We start from the raw sequence: 18,654 nt of genomic DNA, 5'->3' as shown, positions 1-18,654 counted from the left end.
CCAAGAATCTGCTCTACTCACCACGGGGGAAAAGGAGCTTAGCTTACGCTTTAAGTCCTCTAATTGCAGAATTTGAGATGCCCCAAGGTCCCTTTGCCAAACAAACTGCCAGGACCAAGCTCCTTCAAGCCACACACCCATCTCTTTAACAGTGTTAGACGTTTGGGCAGACAGCAAAAATAAAGACAAATATTCTTGGCGAAATGGAAGCTCCCCCAACCAACTGTCATCCCAAAACATGACCTTATCACCCTCTCCAATCCTCCGACGAATCCCTTCTTCGAACCAAGAACCTTCACCATCTCCAAAGCATAGACAATTCAGATCTTTCCACCAGCTAGAAGAATTGTTAGGGACCCTATTCTTGTACTTCGCTCGAATTACTCTACACCAAAGCTTGCCACTATCTGTCATAAGAGCCCACCTCCATTTACCGAGTAAAGCTTTATTAAATTTCCCCAGGTCCCTTACGCCCAAGCCCCCCTCCTCCTTCGGTCTGCAAACCATTTCCCAGCTGACCCAGGCGATTTTTTTATCTCCCTCCACACCGCCCCAAAGGAAATCCTTCATAAGCTTCCTGCATTTAGACACAACTCCAGCCGGCATTCTAAACAATGAGATAAAGTACAGTGGAAGGGTTGAGAGGACGCTCTTGATGAGGCAGAGCCTGCCACCGAAAGAAAGGCACTTTCTCCTCCATTTCGAAAGACGAAGGCGTATTTTTTCTAATACAGGGGTCCAAAAGTCTGCCCTACGAGGGTTACCACCTACAGGGAGCCCCAAGTAGGTGAAAGGAGTAGACATAGACTTGCAGTTCAGTATAGTAGCATACCTTCTGATACAATCATCCTCCACCGCCACACTCGCAAGCTTGCTTTTTGTAAAATTTACCTTGAGTCCTGAGATTAACTCAAAACAGTGCAACAGTCCTTTCAAAAACATAATGTTCCGAACACAAGCCTCTCCAATGAAGAGGGTATCGTCGGCAAACTACAGCATAGAAATACAAACAGAAGGGGATCTCCCCACCTTGAAAGGAATAAACTTCTCTTGATTCACAGCTTGTTTCATAAGTCCATTTAAGCCTTCAGCTACCACCAAAAACAAGAGCGGTGCCAGCGGGTCGCCTTGACGGAGACCCCTCTTCATGGGGAACTCCTTAGTCGGGCTGCCATTCACAAGTACAGATATAGAAGAGGAAACCAAGCAGCTTCTGATCCACCAAATCCATTTCTCAGCAAAACCCATCCGCCGAAGCATATACAACAAGAAGCTCCACTTGACGGAGTCATATGCTTTCTCATAGTCGACTTTAAATATTACAGCAGGTCTCTTTTTGCTTTTCGCCTCGTGGATCACCTCATTTGCTATTAGTACACTATCAAGCATACTCCTCCCGCCAACAAAAGCAAATTGGGCCTCATCAATTAGTCGTGGCATCACCAATTTCAACCTGTTAACAAGAATTTTAGAAACAACTTTAAATAAACATCCTACAAGAGATATTGGCCTAAATTCATTAAGAGATTGGGGAGAGCCAACTTTAGGAACCAGCGTAATAAAAGAAGAGTTAGAACCCCTTGGCCAAGCACCATTCATATGAAATTCATCGAGGAGCCTCTTAAAATCAGATTCAAATAAATCCCAGAAGGACTTGATGAAGGTAAAATTAAAACCGTCGGGCCCCGGACTTTTATCACCTTCGCAGGCCCAGACCGCCTCCTTAATTTCTGTCATATCAAAACTTGATGTCAACACCTCATTATCCCCTGCTGAGAGAGCCTGAAAATGCACTCCATCCAATAGTGGAGCCTGCCACTCCTCCTCTAGATACTTCTGTTCAAAAAATTCTTTAATACCACTTTTAACAACATCTGGGTTTTCCTGCCATCCTCCTTCAAGGTTCAACCCCACTATTGAGTTGCATTTTTTCCTCCAGTTTACAGTAGCATGGAAAAATCTTGTATTGGCATCCCCTTCCCTAATCCAACGCAATCTGGATTTTTGACAGAGTAGCGATTCTTGCATATTCGCAACTCTCCAATATTCACTCTCCAATTCCCTTTTCAATCGGATATCCTCTGAGTTTAAATCACCTTCCTCAGCTTTCTTATCTATTTCATTCAGCTCCAGCACAAGCTCATTCCTTTTTTTCTTCACATCGCCAAACACTTCCCAGTTCCACTTCTTCAGTTTCAATTTTAACGCCTTCAATTTTTCCTTCAAGACATACGCTGCCTTCCCATCTACCTGAATAGCATTCCATTCGTTTTTCACAAAGTCCTTGAAACGATGATCTTGGAACCAACAGTTCAGTGTTCTGAAAGGCCTTGGGCCCCAATTCTGACTTGCCAATCTCAGGATAATCGGGCAATGGTCTGAGATTTCGCGGTCAAGAACCTCCTGTATACACCCTGGCTGTAACACCCCGATTTCGGTGGCGTCACTTTAGTAACCAAAAGTAAACTTAATGCGGAAATACGTGAATATTTTTTTTTTCGATATAATAACTAAGACGAGACTGAATTAAATAAAACTCAAATGCGAAAAGCAATAAAACTATTATACAATATATATTTACAACCCCCGTTGTAAGTACCCAACCTCGTCACGAGTAACCTCTAGTGCTGGAAAGTAGTAGAAAAGAACGCCCGTAGGCAAGAGGTATAATCCAAAAGAAAGGTCAGGTGTCTGCAAAACTGTCCCTCAAAATAAGAATAAGTCAGCCCAGATGGCCTAAAACAAGACCTCTTAAGTCCAACCAACTCTCTGTGATTCCCGTAAAGGAACCACACAAAAAGCTATAGGTGGGAAACTACCCTGTCCCCAAAGAAAACAAATGATGTTCAGAGCTAAGACTCTACTCCTACACTAATCCCATCTCGAGGAGCTCACACCAGCACTAAAACCTACATGCTAGCATGATCGTCGTCCGAATTCGAAATCCAGAACGACCTAGTCTATGTACACCATCCGTCCTCCGCTCGCTATCGCGATGCGCTCCTGTTCCAGCATCCCAACTCTAGTTTCCCCCGAAGGGTGAACCGTCGTGAACCAGTCCGCCAAAGACATCTGACAAAGGGCGTTTGTCCGCCAAAGCACACACAGAAGACGCGAGGGTCAACTCCAAAGAATTACATAAATAATAGCACCAATAGATATAGATAAGAGAATAGCCACTTAGGCTTATAGCTAGGGATAACATCCTAGGGTTGCATATTCCATAATGAACTTAACAGCAATAATAACAATTAACATGTTCCAAATAGGATAAACAAATAACAATCACACTCGACAACTAAATCAGTATGCATGAATGCAGGATGATTAGTCAAACAACGTCTCCGACTCTCACTCGACACGTCGCCACGTGTTCTAGGTAAATTAAAGTCTCTAAAAGCTTACCCTAAGGTAAAGTCGATTCTGCGACAAAAGACACTTCTTCACATTAACATAGTAACTCATGATGATCTCCGGATCATCCGACTCATCTCAATCCGATGGTCACAACTGCTCAACAAGCAAAGAGTATCACATACTCGGAAACTACCGGTTTCCCGGACTTATCCCCAGGATAGCCCAACAATTTGGCATGTCAAGTCGATCCAACCCCTTGGGTTGAACATACGGACTCGCACACGCAACTCCCACAATTAGGCATGTCGAGTCGATCCAACCCCTTGGATTGAACATACGGACTCGCACACGCAACTCCCACAATTAGGCATGTCGAGTCGATCCAACCCCTCGGGATGAACATACGGACTCGCACACGCAACAAATGACAACGCCAAGTCGGTTCACTCAAAAGAGTCGAACATACGGACATTGCGCGTGTCCAATGACTATCGCCGAATCGATCCAATCCATCGGATTGAACATACGGATCCGCGCGAGTCGAAAGGTTATCGCTGAATCGATCCAATCCCTCGGATTGAACATACGGATTCACGCGAGGTAAAATGGCAATCGCTGAATCGATCCAATCCATCGGATTGAACATACGGACTCACGCGTGCCTGAGTGACTACCGCCGAATCGATCCAATCCATCGGATTGAATATACGGATTCGCGCGTGTCAACAATCATTGCCGAATCGGCCCAACCCGTCGGGTTTGGACATACGGATTCGCGCCGCGAAGTCGAAGATACACCCAACAACATAGCTACTCCAACAGCACAACAACAATAGCTGCTCCAACAGCACAACAACAATAGCTGCTCCAACAGCACAACAACAAACGCTGCTCCAACAGCACCACAACATCTACATACTCGAAGCCTCTCAACTTTCTCAATGCTGGGATCCGACGACACTTCTCGTTTTCCAAAACTATGATTTGCATCCAAAGCTTCCTTCCGAGATTATTACCATTACTTAAAGATTTAGAGGTTGTTTAATGTCTTATGAGTTTTCTTTACAAAATAATTATCCTTTTAGTCTTATCGCGAATCCTATAAGTTCTCGGGATCTCCTAATCCCCAAATGACTCCAGAGAATGTCTCGATCCATACAACACCACAACAAGGCCCGAATCTCATTCGTCCTTTCAAGCTTTCTCAAAACTCTCAAAATAAAATCGGCATGACCTGCCCGCTTTTCTCACCGTTCAGAAACTCAGATTCCAGTACAGAGCATATTCAATTCATCACAATCAACATGTCATATATCGATAAATCGCATCATAAACACTTAGCACTTAGCATATAAAGCATGCACCACACATCCTAGATTACGTACCCACATAACACATAGCATGTAAGTCAATCTCAAAAACATTCAGTAGATGAATCATCTACATTGTCAGCCGAAGCCTCAGAAAACATTTTCCAATCACACACAATTCCAGTGCATAAACAGTAAACAATGTCGAAACATCGACCCTAAGCATTAACTAGAGATTCAGTGAGAAGCCCTCACCTGCAGATTCTCCAGGATTATCTTCTAACTCTTCCTCACAAGCAAAGCGTTGCTCCTCAGGAAATTCCTCAAAAGTTCCTTTAAAGCAAAGTCACATAAATACTATCAGAATCTATCGAAAACTAAGCTATCGATACTTACTAAGGTTACTCGAAGTAATCTATACCCTGAGGTACGATAAACTAGCGCGAAAGACAAGTTTTCGGAAAAGGAAATTTTCCCCCTCCTCCTCTATAGGCTCGGCCACTTTAGGTAATTAGGGGACTCGATTTTTCTTCGATCAAACTTGGTTCCTATGCTATCATTGGCCGTAACTAAGGGTATTCTGAACTCGGAAAAATTATCGGATCAAAAACTGTCGCAGGGGTATTTTGGTCATGATTTTTAACTTAGAAATTTCAAAACTGAAATCCCAAAAACCAAATTTTGCAGGGACGTTACTAACGACGTTTATGACAACTAATCCTACTAACACTAAGCTAAGGCGATAGTTTTCAGCCTAAAGGTTGAAGCTTTACACCAAAAACTCCAAAAATGGGTATTTAAGGCTAAAATTGATTCCGGCGGAATTCCGGCGACATAACGGAAAATCTAATCCGGCAGAAGTGATCTTGGGCACATATAGAAGAGGTTTAGAATCAGAAATGAAAGATTCAGGATAGTTTTGCAAAAACCCAAAAACTATCCGCTCAGAAAACTCTACAGAAAAGCTATGGAAAAAGCGATCGGAGGTAAGGATTAGCGACTATACCTCGAAACCTTGAAGCAGCAACTGATTAATCAACGATCAAGCAAGGATTGAACAAAATCTTCTTCTCCTTCTTCCTTGGTGAACTCGCGGCTTTGAGAGAGAAAATGGAGGAAAATTTGAGTTTTTCTTCCTTTCTTTGCTATATATAAAGGTTGGAAATTCGCGGGAAAATGAAAGTTTCGCGAATCTGATTTTTCCGGCGTCATTCTCCGTGAATTAATAGATATGTTTTGGCAAAAGAATTCCAAAACCATAAAGAGGTCTCCTTGTATTTTTGGCAACTAATGCATAGTCGGTATAAAACTATTTTACCCGATAAGTTGCTTTTTGCATCGAATGTCGGAATAGAAAACTTCCTTCGGAAGAAGGATTGAAATCATCAAGAGAAATGGGTGTACGCGTGTAGAATATTCATTTGAAGCTCTGAATAGAAAAAGTCTTCATTGTCGAGAAATTCTAGGGTTTTGAAATACCAGGGATTCGGTTTCGGCAAACTTCCGATGATTGGAATCGGACGTTCGTAGATCCTAGAGTTTCGCCTCGAAACGATTTTGATATATGGAAAAAGAGAAGTTCTAACATTTCTCTGAAGATTTTTGGAATTAACTTCCGTCGTGCCTAAAAGTGAAAATTAGCTATATACTAGGGTTTCTGACCTAGGTTTAAGCGTAAAACGATCGTGCTATAGCTTTTATCGACTTCGATACGATCCTTTGACTTTTCCTGAACTTTCTCCTTCATAAATTTATTTCATTTGGTAAACTCTTGTTCAGGTTTCCTTTCACGATACATCAAGCCTAATCGTAAATGGAAATCTCTTCCACTTATTCTAAGCTTAAAAACTTGGGTCTTACACTGGCCACTGTGAAAGCCAATCATTTGAGACCAACACCCTATCCAACCTACTTGATGCAGAACCGTTTGGTCGAAACCATGTGAATTTTCTACCAACCCTGGGTATATCCACAAGTTCCATTTCATCTATGAAACTATTAAAATCCTCTATATCCCTTCTATTCTGAGATGCATTTGCAGCAATGCCCCTCTTCTCCTCAATCGTCCTCACGACATTGAAATCCCCCAGCAAACACCAATTTGTAACATCACTGTTTCGTCGATGCACTATCAGGTCATTCCATTGTCTTCTTTTCTCTACAGGGTCGCATGATCCATACACATTCACAAACACACACGGGATTCCCTGCACACCCCACAAGCCTTTCATAACAATAAAACCTGACCCCACCTCATAGTTTTGTATTTCGAACATTCTCTTCCTCCAAATGCTTACCAATCCACCACCTCTATTTACTGACGGACACACCATGAATTCAAAATCATCATCTACCCAGAGTTGCGAGCCCAAATTATAATCGAAAGATTCCAACTTGGTTTCCTGGCAACAGAATAAATCCACCTTCTCTTTAGAGATGAGTTCTCTAATCACTCGCCGCTTGACCCGGCTTCCCAACCCCCTAACATTAAGGCTGAGTACCTTCATAAGGCACCCACTTTTTCCCCTTCTGTTTCTGGACCTCTTCCAGAATTTACGCCAGTCGCATCCCTTGTATCCAGCTCGACCAGTCTTCTGATAATTTCCTCTTCATTCCCAGAATGAGAAACTCCTAATTCCTTAGCAGATTCCCATATGCGTCTAGCTTCGATCTCTTTGTTCTTGATCCAAAACTTATTGTTACAATTTTGAATCCCAGAGTCAGAAATAGAGTTACTTATTGAACCAGAGGTAGCTCGACTTGTTTTCTTCCTTTCTGATCTGCTGATGAAACGCCTAGAACTTGACTCACATGAATGGGTAGGATCCCTAGAGTATCCGACGCTAAGCGAAGGACATGGGTCAAAAGCCCCAAGCTCACTTCTCATCACAGCTGCTTGGCCTTGTTCATTGAATACCACCCAAGAACCAGCACTCTCCAGGGGGCGAGAGCTGGTTCCCAATATTCCATCTGCTTCTCCTAGTGGTGGCAAGGAGTTACCATTGTCTGAACCTTCGCCAAGACCCCTTCTGTTTGAGCCTCAATTAGAACCACATTCTCGCCAGCAATTGCAGATGTGGTGTTTAGTTTAGTAGGCCCCATTATTGGATCACCGCCAGTTGGGTCGACTAACAATACATCCAACTCTACTACACTGGTTGTGGGTATTGTTGTAGTTTCTAAACCCAAAAAGTCCCCTTTGTTTAGTTGGCCTGCCGGCCCACCAACAAAATCCTCCTGGCCCAGTAAGATTTCACCCTCTAACGAATTTGCTGTCACCGTTTCGCCATCACTTGAGGCTGTGATAAGTGCCAATTTTACGTGTTTTTAAATATCATTTTAAGCACTTATTTGACCTCTATGCTTGGATTGTTGATTATTTTATCCCCATAAGTAGTTAATTTAGTAAATAGTTAAGTTTAGTATATAAATAGAGTAAATATTATATTTTCACATTTAATCTTTTGTTTTCAATGATAGGTGAAAATCTATGAAGATCTGTGCCACAAGATGTCAAAAGGCCAAGAAATGAAGAATTTCGCTTAAGCCAAATGTTTACTCGCTTAAGCGAAATTATATGGCAGAGGGTATCAATTTTGGAAGACAATCTCGCTTAAGCCGAATTCTTTCTCGCTTAAGCGAACCATTCAGTGGCATAGAAGGAAAGTGAACCCTCGCTTAAGCGAGACTTATGCTCGCATAAGCGAGCAGAGTACTTCAGAGTTAAGAAAAGGCTCTCGCTTAAGCGAATCTGAAGCTCGCTTAAGCGAGCCAAACCGCCTTGGACCCTTATAAAAGGCCAGAACACGATTTTTCTCGGGATCTTTTCCATTCTTCACCATTTTTCCTCCTTAAAACATTCAGAGGAGGCTGGGCTTCATGGAGGAAGGGTCACTGAGCTAGGAATTGATAGAGTGGAGCTTTGGAGCATGGTGACAACCTCTTGGTGGCTATGGAAAGCTTGACAAAGTTTCCATCGCCGTGGATTCGTCTCCGTTCTTCGGGTTTCATCTCTTCCTTTCTTATCTCTTGTATATGTTCTTTTCTATTTTTGTATCTAGAATGTTATAGCTTAGTTCTTTGATTGTTGTAAATTCAATTATTGATGTAAATGGAAATCTTTCATGTATGGTGTTTCTCTTTGTACTTCATGCTTCTAACCAATCAATTGATAATCAAAAGAGCTTCACTAATTTATAAATAGATCGAGAGGTTGATATGAGTTGGTGTATGCTTAGATCAATGAAAGTAGAATGCCTATGTCTTAGGTCACGCGTGTGTTAAAGTTTTGCTTTCTACACTTCAAGTATCATTGATTTGTGTTAGATTTTTATGGACTAACATGAGATCGGGAGATAATTGCGGGTTCGGTTCAAGAGAGAAACCACTCAATGAACTTGTTGTCTTATGGTGAGATTATCTTAGGTAGGAACAATAGTGGGCTTCCACGTGACAGGTGGGGTTTTGAGTTCTAACAGGAGTTTCCGGGGTGACAACGGAGATTCGCAAGTCTAGGGTACCTTGTCTTAGGATAAATTTGTTATTGGGAATGTCTTTGAGAGAGAATTTGAGTTTTAATGTTCCTTTTGGTTTTCTAGATGGTAAGGGATTACGTCTAGGAATTCCAACTGATAGATTCACCTAGGCTAGGGATAGTTAGGTGGATAGCTCTCGACATCATAAATGAAATGTACCTTTACATAAGTGATTGAGTGGAAACAATTAGAGGATTATGTGAATGCATTCTAAATATGTTTTCTTCTTCGTTGTCTCTGTAAACTTTCTTTTACCGCTTTCTTTATATTGAAAATCACAAAAACAATTTATCAAACATCTTTGTATCCGCTCAAATCAATGTTTAACTGGTGGAACTGATGTTCACACAATCCCTGAGGACGATAAACCCGTATCTGCTTTGCTATGATTGAATCATAAAGGTTTAGCCAAAAGCAATACAAAAAAATGAGGAAAAAACCTTTATCAGGCTGTTTGTTGACTATCCATGCTAGCACTTACTCCTTCTTGGGTCCCACCACCCGCCGCAACCTCATCATTGCCAATTATTTCTCCTTCCTCGGGAGGACCCATTTCACACATACCCATTGGAGCATTAATTCCACCACTAGGGTTCACCGCAACCTCCTCGAGCGGAGGAATCTCTTGGCCTCCCACATCCCCTCCGCCGTCACCATCAACCAGAGCCGCCTCATCCCCGCTATCAGGCCAGATCGAAGAATCTCGATCACCCTTCGAAGAGGACCAATTCTTACATCTACAGCACATATTCATCCCATGCACGTCAGACGGCACCATTTCCTCCATAAAACGAATACGAAAAGGGCAGCTATTCAGTCGTACTATTCTCGAGGTGGAGATGAACTCCGAGCGTTCAGTTCTGATTTTCACCCTTGCGATATCAATCTTAGAGAAGGACAAAGTTTCTTCATCTATTTCCACTAGGTCACCAAATTCCTTGACTAGAATCTCAAAGCATTCCTTCTTCCATAAATGTAGAGGGATACCTTCACATCTCAACCAGACTTGTCGGGCCCGCGGGACCTGGAGAGGAGTCCACGGTTGGATGACTTCAAATAACTCATCAGTTAGTTCCTCTGCACCCTGCAGGACTTCCTCAAGATCTTGTTTCCCATCTCCAGATAATAGCACCAAATTGTCCCCCAAGTAGCGCACCCTCACAGAGTTGAGGCCATCTAGTAGGAATAGCTCACGAACAAGCTGCAATTTGTCAGTGCTTTTCATAATCCCCACCATGCTCTTATCTAACCATTCCTCCACCTCTCCTTCCATGTTTAGTTCCAGTTCTTCACTATGCACTTTCATTGTATTTGAAGGCAAATTTTGATTGTGCATAGTCTGATGCGTCGCTCTGTCGCCTGTTTTCCTGCGTCCATGCACTAGGGCCTGTTTATACTGGTCTCTTCCAGTTTTCCTTTGAAACAGTCTCATCTCAGTTTCCCGCAATGCATGCCTAGCACCATTCGATACCACCGCTGTCCGGTGCACAACCAATGAATCTGTAGCCCCCCCCCCCCCTTATGAATCGTCCTTGGGAACCTTGGAGAATTGACATGAATTTTTTGGCTCCCAATAAGCAGTTTGCCAAGATGGAATTCTAAATTTATCGGATCCAGCACGTCCAGGAAGCGGACAAAACCAAATCTAAGACCTGCTTTATCCCTTTTTTTAGGAATAAAAACGTCCCATAATCTTCCCCAACCAGTGCTCCATTTCTGAAATGCGCTCCACATCTCCTGTTCCCCGAAGAGGTACATGCACTTTGTTTGCATGCCCTTAAACAATGTCTCTTGTTCGAGTCTTGTGAAATGTAGATGGACAAAAGACCTTCGTTGTAAAGTTAGGTTAATAATGTGAATCTTCATAAACAGGATTGTCTCTTATGCTGTGAACACACACAAAAACCTTATATAGTAATTTGGCTAGCTTTTTCTTATTTGCTACTTCTTCATATTAATTTCAATCCCTAAAAAAAAGAGTGTTAAACTTAAAATTGTTAGAGGAAGGCTAGTAGGACCAATGTAGTCATTTTCTTTATTAGTCCTTACGACATGTATTTTTATGACAGTTTTTTATACCACAAAGGAAATGGTTAAAAAATTTAAAATGTGATTGCAACATTATCACAATCCTCGGTACAAAAATACATAAAATTTGTGCTTGTTTCATATCCCACAATAGCATTTTGTGTTTTTTTAAGGCTTAATAGCTCTTTTGGTCCCTCACTTATCAGGATTTTGCACTTTTAGTCTCTCCAAAAAAATTAGCAAAATTAATCCTCACATTTACACACTTTTGCCGTTTTAGTCCCAAATAGGGATCATTTTTACAAAAATATTAAGCAATGTGGACAGAGCTGTCAATATGGGTTCCAACCTACGGGCCCGCTCGACGGGTTGGCTAATTAAACCCGGTTGGGTTGGTTAAATGTCAGCTCGAAAAGAACTTGGGTTAGTGCAACCCGGCACGTTTAACTAGCGGGTTAGACGGGTCAACCCGCGGGTCAAGCGAGCCAACCCACGGGTTAGAGTTATTTTTTATTAAAAAAATAATTTTATTTATCCTTAATTCATGGTTAGTTTTATTGATTATTTTTAGATAGAAAATGATAATTTTTATTTCTTTAAATTTGAGACGATTTTTTGTGTTTTATTTATTGTTATTCTATTATTTATCTCATTTTAAATGTGACAGTAAAATAATTGTGTTCTTAAATCCTGTAAATTGAATTCTTACTATATTTCAAATGTGACAAAAATATAATTGCGCTGATAAACTTCTTTCTTATGAGTTGATACCAATTTCTGTAAGTATTTTTAAAAAAAATTTATAACATTTTCTAATCCAATTTCTCAATTTTTTATATTTATTTTACTCAACCCGCGAGCTCGGTTCATATTTTCCTGACTCGTTAAGACCCCGGATTGATACAACCCAACCCATTTTCAACCCAACCCACACCCATATGGGTCGGGCTGGCCCGTATTGACTGTTCTAAATGTGGATGACCAAAAGTGCTAATTTTTTTATTTGGGACCAAAAGAGCTATTAAGCCTTTTTTTAACTATCCACTTTGTGGCGGTTTTTTTTTGGGTACATAGGAAAATCCACTTTGTGGCGGTTAAAATAATATATAATATATATATATGTTAGCATAGTCTTTGTAAAAGATATTCTTCGTACCACGAATTTTTGACCGATCTAGTACACTTACAAAAAAAATGATATTTGGTAAAATAGAAAGCATCTTATTTTTCATTTTTTATATATTTAAAAACATGCCCAAAAGCTATTAATCTTTTTTTTTTGTTATACTCGAGCATTATCTGGAATATCATATAACTAATTAAAATTCATTCAGTAACACGCAGAACATGCTCACCGATAAAAAAAAATGCAAATTATGTCAAGTGCCACCAAACAACTATGGGGAATATATAATTATACATCCACAATATCGCAATGGTCACATTTAATGATCTCATAAAATGTATATGTTCAAACCAAATCATATCATAATTCATATCTATGACTTTCTTATTTCAATCCTTTTTTATCACAAGCATGTACATGATTAACAAATAAAACCAATCTACCTCACGAGAAGAACACAAGTAATGCCCTCTCACAGTTTCCTTACACTGGCATGAAAGACTCAGTTTTAAAAGAAGAGTAAGAAAGAAAAAAAAATGGGGAAACAGAAGTACAGATCTATGGAGAATTTCGCCACCATGCCTATGAAGAAGTTCTCCACTGCAACTCTATCTGAATGCGACCATTCTTGGAGTCTATAAGATGGTACTTCTCATTGATCCTTTTGTTAGAAACAACATCCCCAAGATTGATGTCGACATAACCCAATGATTCCTAATGCCGAAAGGAACAGCAAAAAACAATAAAACTCAATCATAGCATGTTGTGGGCAAATTGCTTTAATTTGAAGAATAAGTGTCAATTGCTCATGATATTAACCAGAGTTAAAGGGCTGGTGTATGATAGAGCCTACTATTTTACATTTGGATTTTGAATCATAAAATATTTGTGCACATTCCATAAGTAACTTTAACTCTTTTCAATAATTTGAGGATTCCTGATCTAACTTTTACTGTTGTAGATGACATGAAACAAACTCTGAAAAGGTTTTAGGTTTTTGTTTCTATGAAGTATAATCATATTAATAATAAGAATGGTAAAGTTGTCATGAATTATGTACCTTCTGATGGAGCAGGTTTCGTGATGAAGTGCTGACAACCTCCACATGTAATCTGTCATTGGTGGGAGGCTCCTCCGCCATAAATTTGAACTCCTCTTCCCATCTTGGATCCCTGTTCTTTTTTATGCGCTGTAATAGTAACCAAAGAATCATTACCATTCTGTAAAAAAACAAGTCAATGTATACTTACACGACTAACACCCCAATCCATAATTGTCTCCCAACATCTGCATCTACATCTACATCCCAATGTGTTTTTTTGGAAGATTAATACAGCAACAAAAACCAAATTCAACCACATGGATCAAATGACATTAGTGGAGTCAAGAGGTTTTCCCCTAGTTTTTCAGGGGGGAAAGATTAAGAAACCTGCAATTTTATTCATTCCATATATTCTAGAAAGAATAAAAAGTAGAACGTAAGTATTTCTGGGGATCATGTACCTTAGACTTTTTCTCATCTCCTCTGTAAATAAGACGGACATGTGGATTAGTGTGGTACTTCCCTTCAACATCTTGTGCTTCATGGACTATTATTACAAGCTGACCTCCACCAGCTGGAGTACCTTCTGGTGCTTTCGGCACTGTCTGTGTCTCATCAAATCCCCTGCCCAGCTCCTCCTCCTTGAAAGGTTTATAAGTCAATTCCACAACAATCTGCCCTCGTGACTTCTCATTTTGAACATCATTGGGATCCAAAGTTTTTCGGAGGTCAAGAGTAACACGTTTAGGCTCTTCAGGGGAAACTTCTTTTAAAGGGATCACATTCATACCCATCTTGTCATGCTTCCCAACCTAAGAAAAGATAAAAAAACAATGTTCAGTTCATATATCGAAAAGAAAAAACTATAGGATAAAGCTTTCAGCTCAAGAAGTTTACCTGCTCCCAGTCATAAACATTAATCTGTAAAACCTGGGACTCTGGATCTTTGACTACCATATTAAATTCTTCATTCCATTCTGGATTTAAGTTCTTGTGCTTTACAGTAGTCTTTTTCGATGGCAACTTATCCTCAGTAAGCTTCAGCTTCACATAAGGGTCAGATGCACCAAGAAGATCTTTCTTCTTTAACTTCATCGCTTGCACAACCTTTACATGTAAAATTCCAACAGGCCTCCTCATAGCTCTAAGATTCCCAATAACATTCACAAGAAAAAACAGAAATGAGTTAAAAGGTAATATACCATTATATTATGAAAATATACTTTAGAGTAAAGAAGAAACATACTTTACTGGATCCAATACTTGAACTTCCAGGGTTTTGGGCCATAGATACATGTTTGCAACCTGATCTTTGATGAGGTCCTGAAAACAACACTCTATAAATTAGTATCATAGCCATAAAACCTTCAACAAAACATTCACTAGTTAATGACAATAACATAAATATAGATATGTTACAAAAGGTAATGTTTTGCTACTATAATACCATAAACCAGAAATACACCTTCCAGACTGAGAATGCCATATACGGGCAACATAATGTAATCACCAGTTTTCCAAATGATAGAATTTCATAAAAAGATGGTACAGACGAAAGAATGGAAGGCATTGAAAATAGCCATCAAAATCTTTCAAGTTTCAATTCAATAGACACACCCAATCAAATTTTGTTTGTATAAACAGCAAGAGCCTGAATATGAGATTTCAACTTTACAAGAGAAGAAAATGTCCAGATCAAACTAAAGATGGCTTCTGGCAAAAAGGGTAACAACTAGCTGACACTACTGGCCATCTTCTATAAGACACAACAACTTTACTCTCAATGACCTGGAAAGAAACACTTAACAAGCCAACAAAACATTCAACCTCAGACTTCTACATTACATTTCTTATTTCTTCATGTTCATATCATTACAAACACAACAGTTCTTATTTCTTGGGCAATCGAATTTCTATCTTTCATGCACATACAGAAACCAGCTTGATACAAGATATACATAAAACAGTGCATACAAAAATCAACGTCTTCACTAAGATATTATATATTTCAAAATAAGATCCTCCTGCGAAAACAGTGGACAATTTCTACAGCGGGAAATTATTTATTATGCAGGAAAGTGACCACTCCCCCTTTAAAATGAGTGGAAGATGAAAGTCAGCAATTTTATGCCTCAAAAAATTAGGATAGGAAGGCAAACAAAACAATAAAAAAGATAGGTTTTTTACCTGAACAATCCTGTAGGCGCCAGGAATAGACATAAGATCAGCCCCTACAAGCTTTAGTCCAAAGTCAACATGTGGCTGCACAATAATAAACACCAAAAACAAAGAGATAGAGAGAGAATATAAGTATTATACCTAATATGATTACAAGTGGAAATCAATATTGGCCATACAGTACCAACGTTTCCTCATACATTCAAAATAAAAGAGAAAGTAACAAATTAATTACGATTAAGGGGTAAAAAAGGCTCGAAGTTCAGCATCATCAGAGTTATCTTACAATGGCATTATTCACTTCATATATCATCATCAGGAGATCGACTAAAATATGCCAACAATCACAAATCACAAATCAATTATATATGAAAGCAGTCTGCCCAAAAAAAAATGCACAATCGCAATTATATTTGAAGTTGTTAAACTATTAACAAGGGAGGAAATCATAAGATGATTTTCTTGTTGACAACAACTCAGAGATTGATCTTCAACAGCCTCTCGAAATATTTTGGAAGCCACCTTTCGGCTTTTAAGTGTCTAAACACCAATGAATCTCATGAGTTTTTTTTAATCCTAAACACTCCAAGTTTCAAGACCTTATGGTCGAAGTACCATTTGAAATATAAGTGCGATGTGTTTTTTAGGTCAGAATGAAAGGCTTATTCTACTTCCCATTAAGGATTGAATTTCCTATCATCCAGTCTTCTATCAACTTTAATTCCAACGAAGGCTGCTAGCTATGGGTCCGCATTGAAGGCACAATTTTGGGTCTAATGTCATATCAAAGATATGTTATGAATATGATATCATCTTAACAGCTGAGTGATCAGAATTTTATTCACCTATCATATGAAAATTACGAGGTCTAATATTTATAGATAATATACATGAATCATAATTAATGATAATCAGAATAAAACCTGTCCTAATAATTACTCAATATGTATAGGAAGAACATAAGGGAAGAAAAAATATTATTTCATAAATTATACAATTTACAATATTGCATATTAAGTGGGATGCCAAGCTAGGGGGAAGGAGTAATACGCCCGACAATCACAAACCTTTTCCATGAGAGAGACATTGATGTTGGCAAAGCAAGGAAAGCTAGGAACCAAAGGCTTCAAAGTAATGCGGGGCAAAAGGAAAACTTGCAAATCCATGATCTGAAAATATACAGAGTTCTTAGCATGAAAAGGAAAAGAAAACAGAAATTATATATCCTCTCTCTAGTAACATGTGCATGCAAAAAAAAATAGGTTACCTGAACGGTTGCTTTCAACCCAAATGCCTTAACAGCAACAGTGATATTAGGATTTCCCGCCCATTTTACAGAAGGCTCCATAATTAGCTCCTTCTCATCAGTCATATAAATTTTCATTCCTATGAATATGTAGTCAACAAAAAGTATCAAGAATACTCATGATATAACAAACAGGTAACTCCTATAAAATAGCAATCAAAATTAGCCCAATTTGAGAAGACGTGTAGAGATTGTATTAGTCTTTAAGACTCCAAAAACGGCCTCACAAATAACAAGCCAGACCCAGAAGAGGTTCTAATGTAAAATGGATCGTATAACACATCAAGTTTTCTTCAAATTCTAAATAGAAACCGTCTTCCAACTTCTCCGTCCAAGTTCAAGGAAAGTACAACAACCATGATAAATCTCTCAGTTTCATACAAACTTGAGAGAGGAGAAAACTCACAAAACCCGTGACAAAAAAGGCCATGCACTAAACGGAGAGGCAACAATTAATCGCTATGGAGCGAACATACGTTTGAGTGTATTTGTAATTTGTGTTTGGGTTTCCACATTGTGATTTAGGAAGACGCTACTAGAACTAGCATTGAGGGGAGAACTGAACAGTACTTATTGTGGGGATGCTAGTTAATCTTTCTCTAACACCATTAAGTCAGCTGTTTATTTAGCAGTAATAACTAATAAGCACTAGCATCATCTATCTATAAACAACGAATACTGATAACTACTATCCCTTCACCAAAATAGAAACTCAGTGCAAGTAGCTAACCCAGATTACAAAACATTGGACAATAATACCCCAACTCCCTCTGCACACAGCTAAAAGGTCCTTCCTCACACAATAATGAATAGATCTCTACTAACCTTGAAAAGTTGGCGGCAGGGATCCCAAAGTGAGCGTCTCAAACTCAACAGAATCAATTTTATATTTAGGAATCTGCTCAGCAATTATGGGTTTTGCAATGTTCTTGGCAGTCTTACAAATTGCCTAAACAAGAGTTCAAAAAATAACATATATTCAGAAAAAAAAAAAATCAAACAAGGAGCAACGACAATTTGGAAAAAGGGTCAAAATCAAATCACATAAAAACCACACACCTTGTCAAGATAAGGCCACATATATTCCACAAACTTGTTCAGCCAGTCAAGCTAGAGAAAAAAAAAATCAATAATTCAGTATCCAAATCCTAATTTCGGAAAATGCGGTGGTTATACGTGGTGGGTATTTGCTTACTCGATCAAAATCTGGATTCTTAATCCAAAGCGGAATCTCAGGGAGCATTCGTAGCAGCGTCTCCGCGTCTTGCTCCGCCAGTGGCTTGATTTTCGGATCCTGTCCGAAACAATCGAAGAAAAATGAAGATACAATTACAAATTTACAACAGTTACAGAGAATCAGAAAAATGGTGAATGCGTGAAGAATTGAATTGATGAAGACCTACCTCAACATCGGTGGGTTGGAAGTAGATGAAGAGAAAATAGCCAGCGATAAGACCAATGGAGATTCCAACTCCGAATCCGAAAAACCCTAAAATGGTGCTGAAGAAACCCATTTCTCAAAAACCTAAACCCAAACCCCAGATCTCTCTTTTCTCTCTGCAATTACTACTGCTACTTGTTCACCTCAACATTGTGAAACTGGGAGTGAAAACGAATTTGGAAGAATTGAGGGGGTTTAAATGGGAAGAGAATCTGAACGGAAAAGCAATGGGTTGTGGTGGGGCAGCAAGCATTGAACGAAACGGTCGAAGAGAGGAGAAGCAATGGATTGATGAAGAGTGAGTGATTGACTGGTGAAGAAAGCAAAGCAT

General features: G+C 39.4%; 1 protein-coding gene across 1 annotated transcript; it reads right to left on the bottom strand.

Annotated features, from left to right (window-relative positions):
• Positions 1 to 12,658: 12,658 nt before the first annotated feature.
• Positions 12,659 to 18,654, bottom strand: LOC130747598 (synaptotagmin-1-like). The gene is made up of 12 exons (XM_057600572.1): positions 18,286 to 18,654; positions 18,078 to 18,176; positions 17,942 to 17,992; positions 17,708 to 17,831; positions 16,844 to 16,962; positions 16,644 to 16,745; positions 15,586 to 15,660; positions 14,645 to 14,721; positions 14,296 to 14,542; positions 13,860 to 14,210; positions 13,417 to 13,545; positions 12,659 to 13,070 (listed from the first exon to the last, which is right to left on the bottom strand). The coding sequence occupies exons 1-12, from the start codon at positions 18,394 to 18,396 to the stop codon at positions 12,939 to 12,941; spliced, it is 1,617 nt and encodes a 538-aa protein (XP_057456555.1). The 5' UTR covers positions 18,397 to 18,654; the 3' UTR covers positions 12,659 to 12,938.

The sequence above is a fragment of the Lotus japonicus genome, chromosome 3, assembly GCF_012489685.1.
Source record: "Lotus japonicus ecotype B-129 chromosome 3, LjGifu_v1.2".
Taxonomy (NCBI): domain Eukaryota; kingdom Viridiplantae; phylum Streptophyta; class Magnoliopsida; order Fabales; family Fabaceae; genus Lotus; species Lotus japonicus.
Note: the sequence above shows the minus strand (reverse complement) of the source record. Positions and strands in the feature narration are given on the sequence as shown.

What these genes read in the sequence shown, in the direction of transcription:
- LOC130747598 (XM_057600572.1), bottom strand. Translation starts at nt 18,396, where the DNA reads ATGGGTTTCTTCAGCACCATTTTAGGGTTTTTCGGATTCGGAGTTGGA. An exon ending in AGAATCCAGATTTTGATCGA is followed by an intron (nt 17,993 to 18,077) that starts GTAAGCAAATAC and finishes TTTTTTCTCTAG; the next exon opens with CTTGACTGGCTGAACAAGTT. An exon ending in ATGTCTCTCTCATGGAAAAG is followed by an intron (nt 15,661 to 16,643) that starts GTTTGTGATTGT and finishes ATTATTGTGCAG; the next exon opens with CCACATGTTGACTTTGGACT.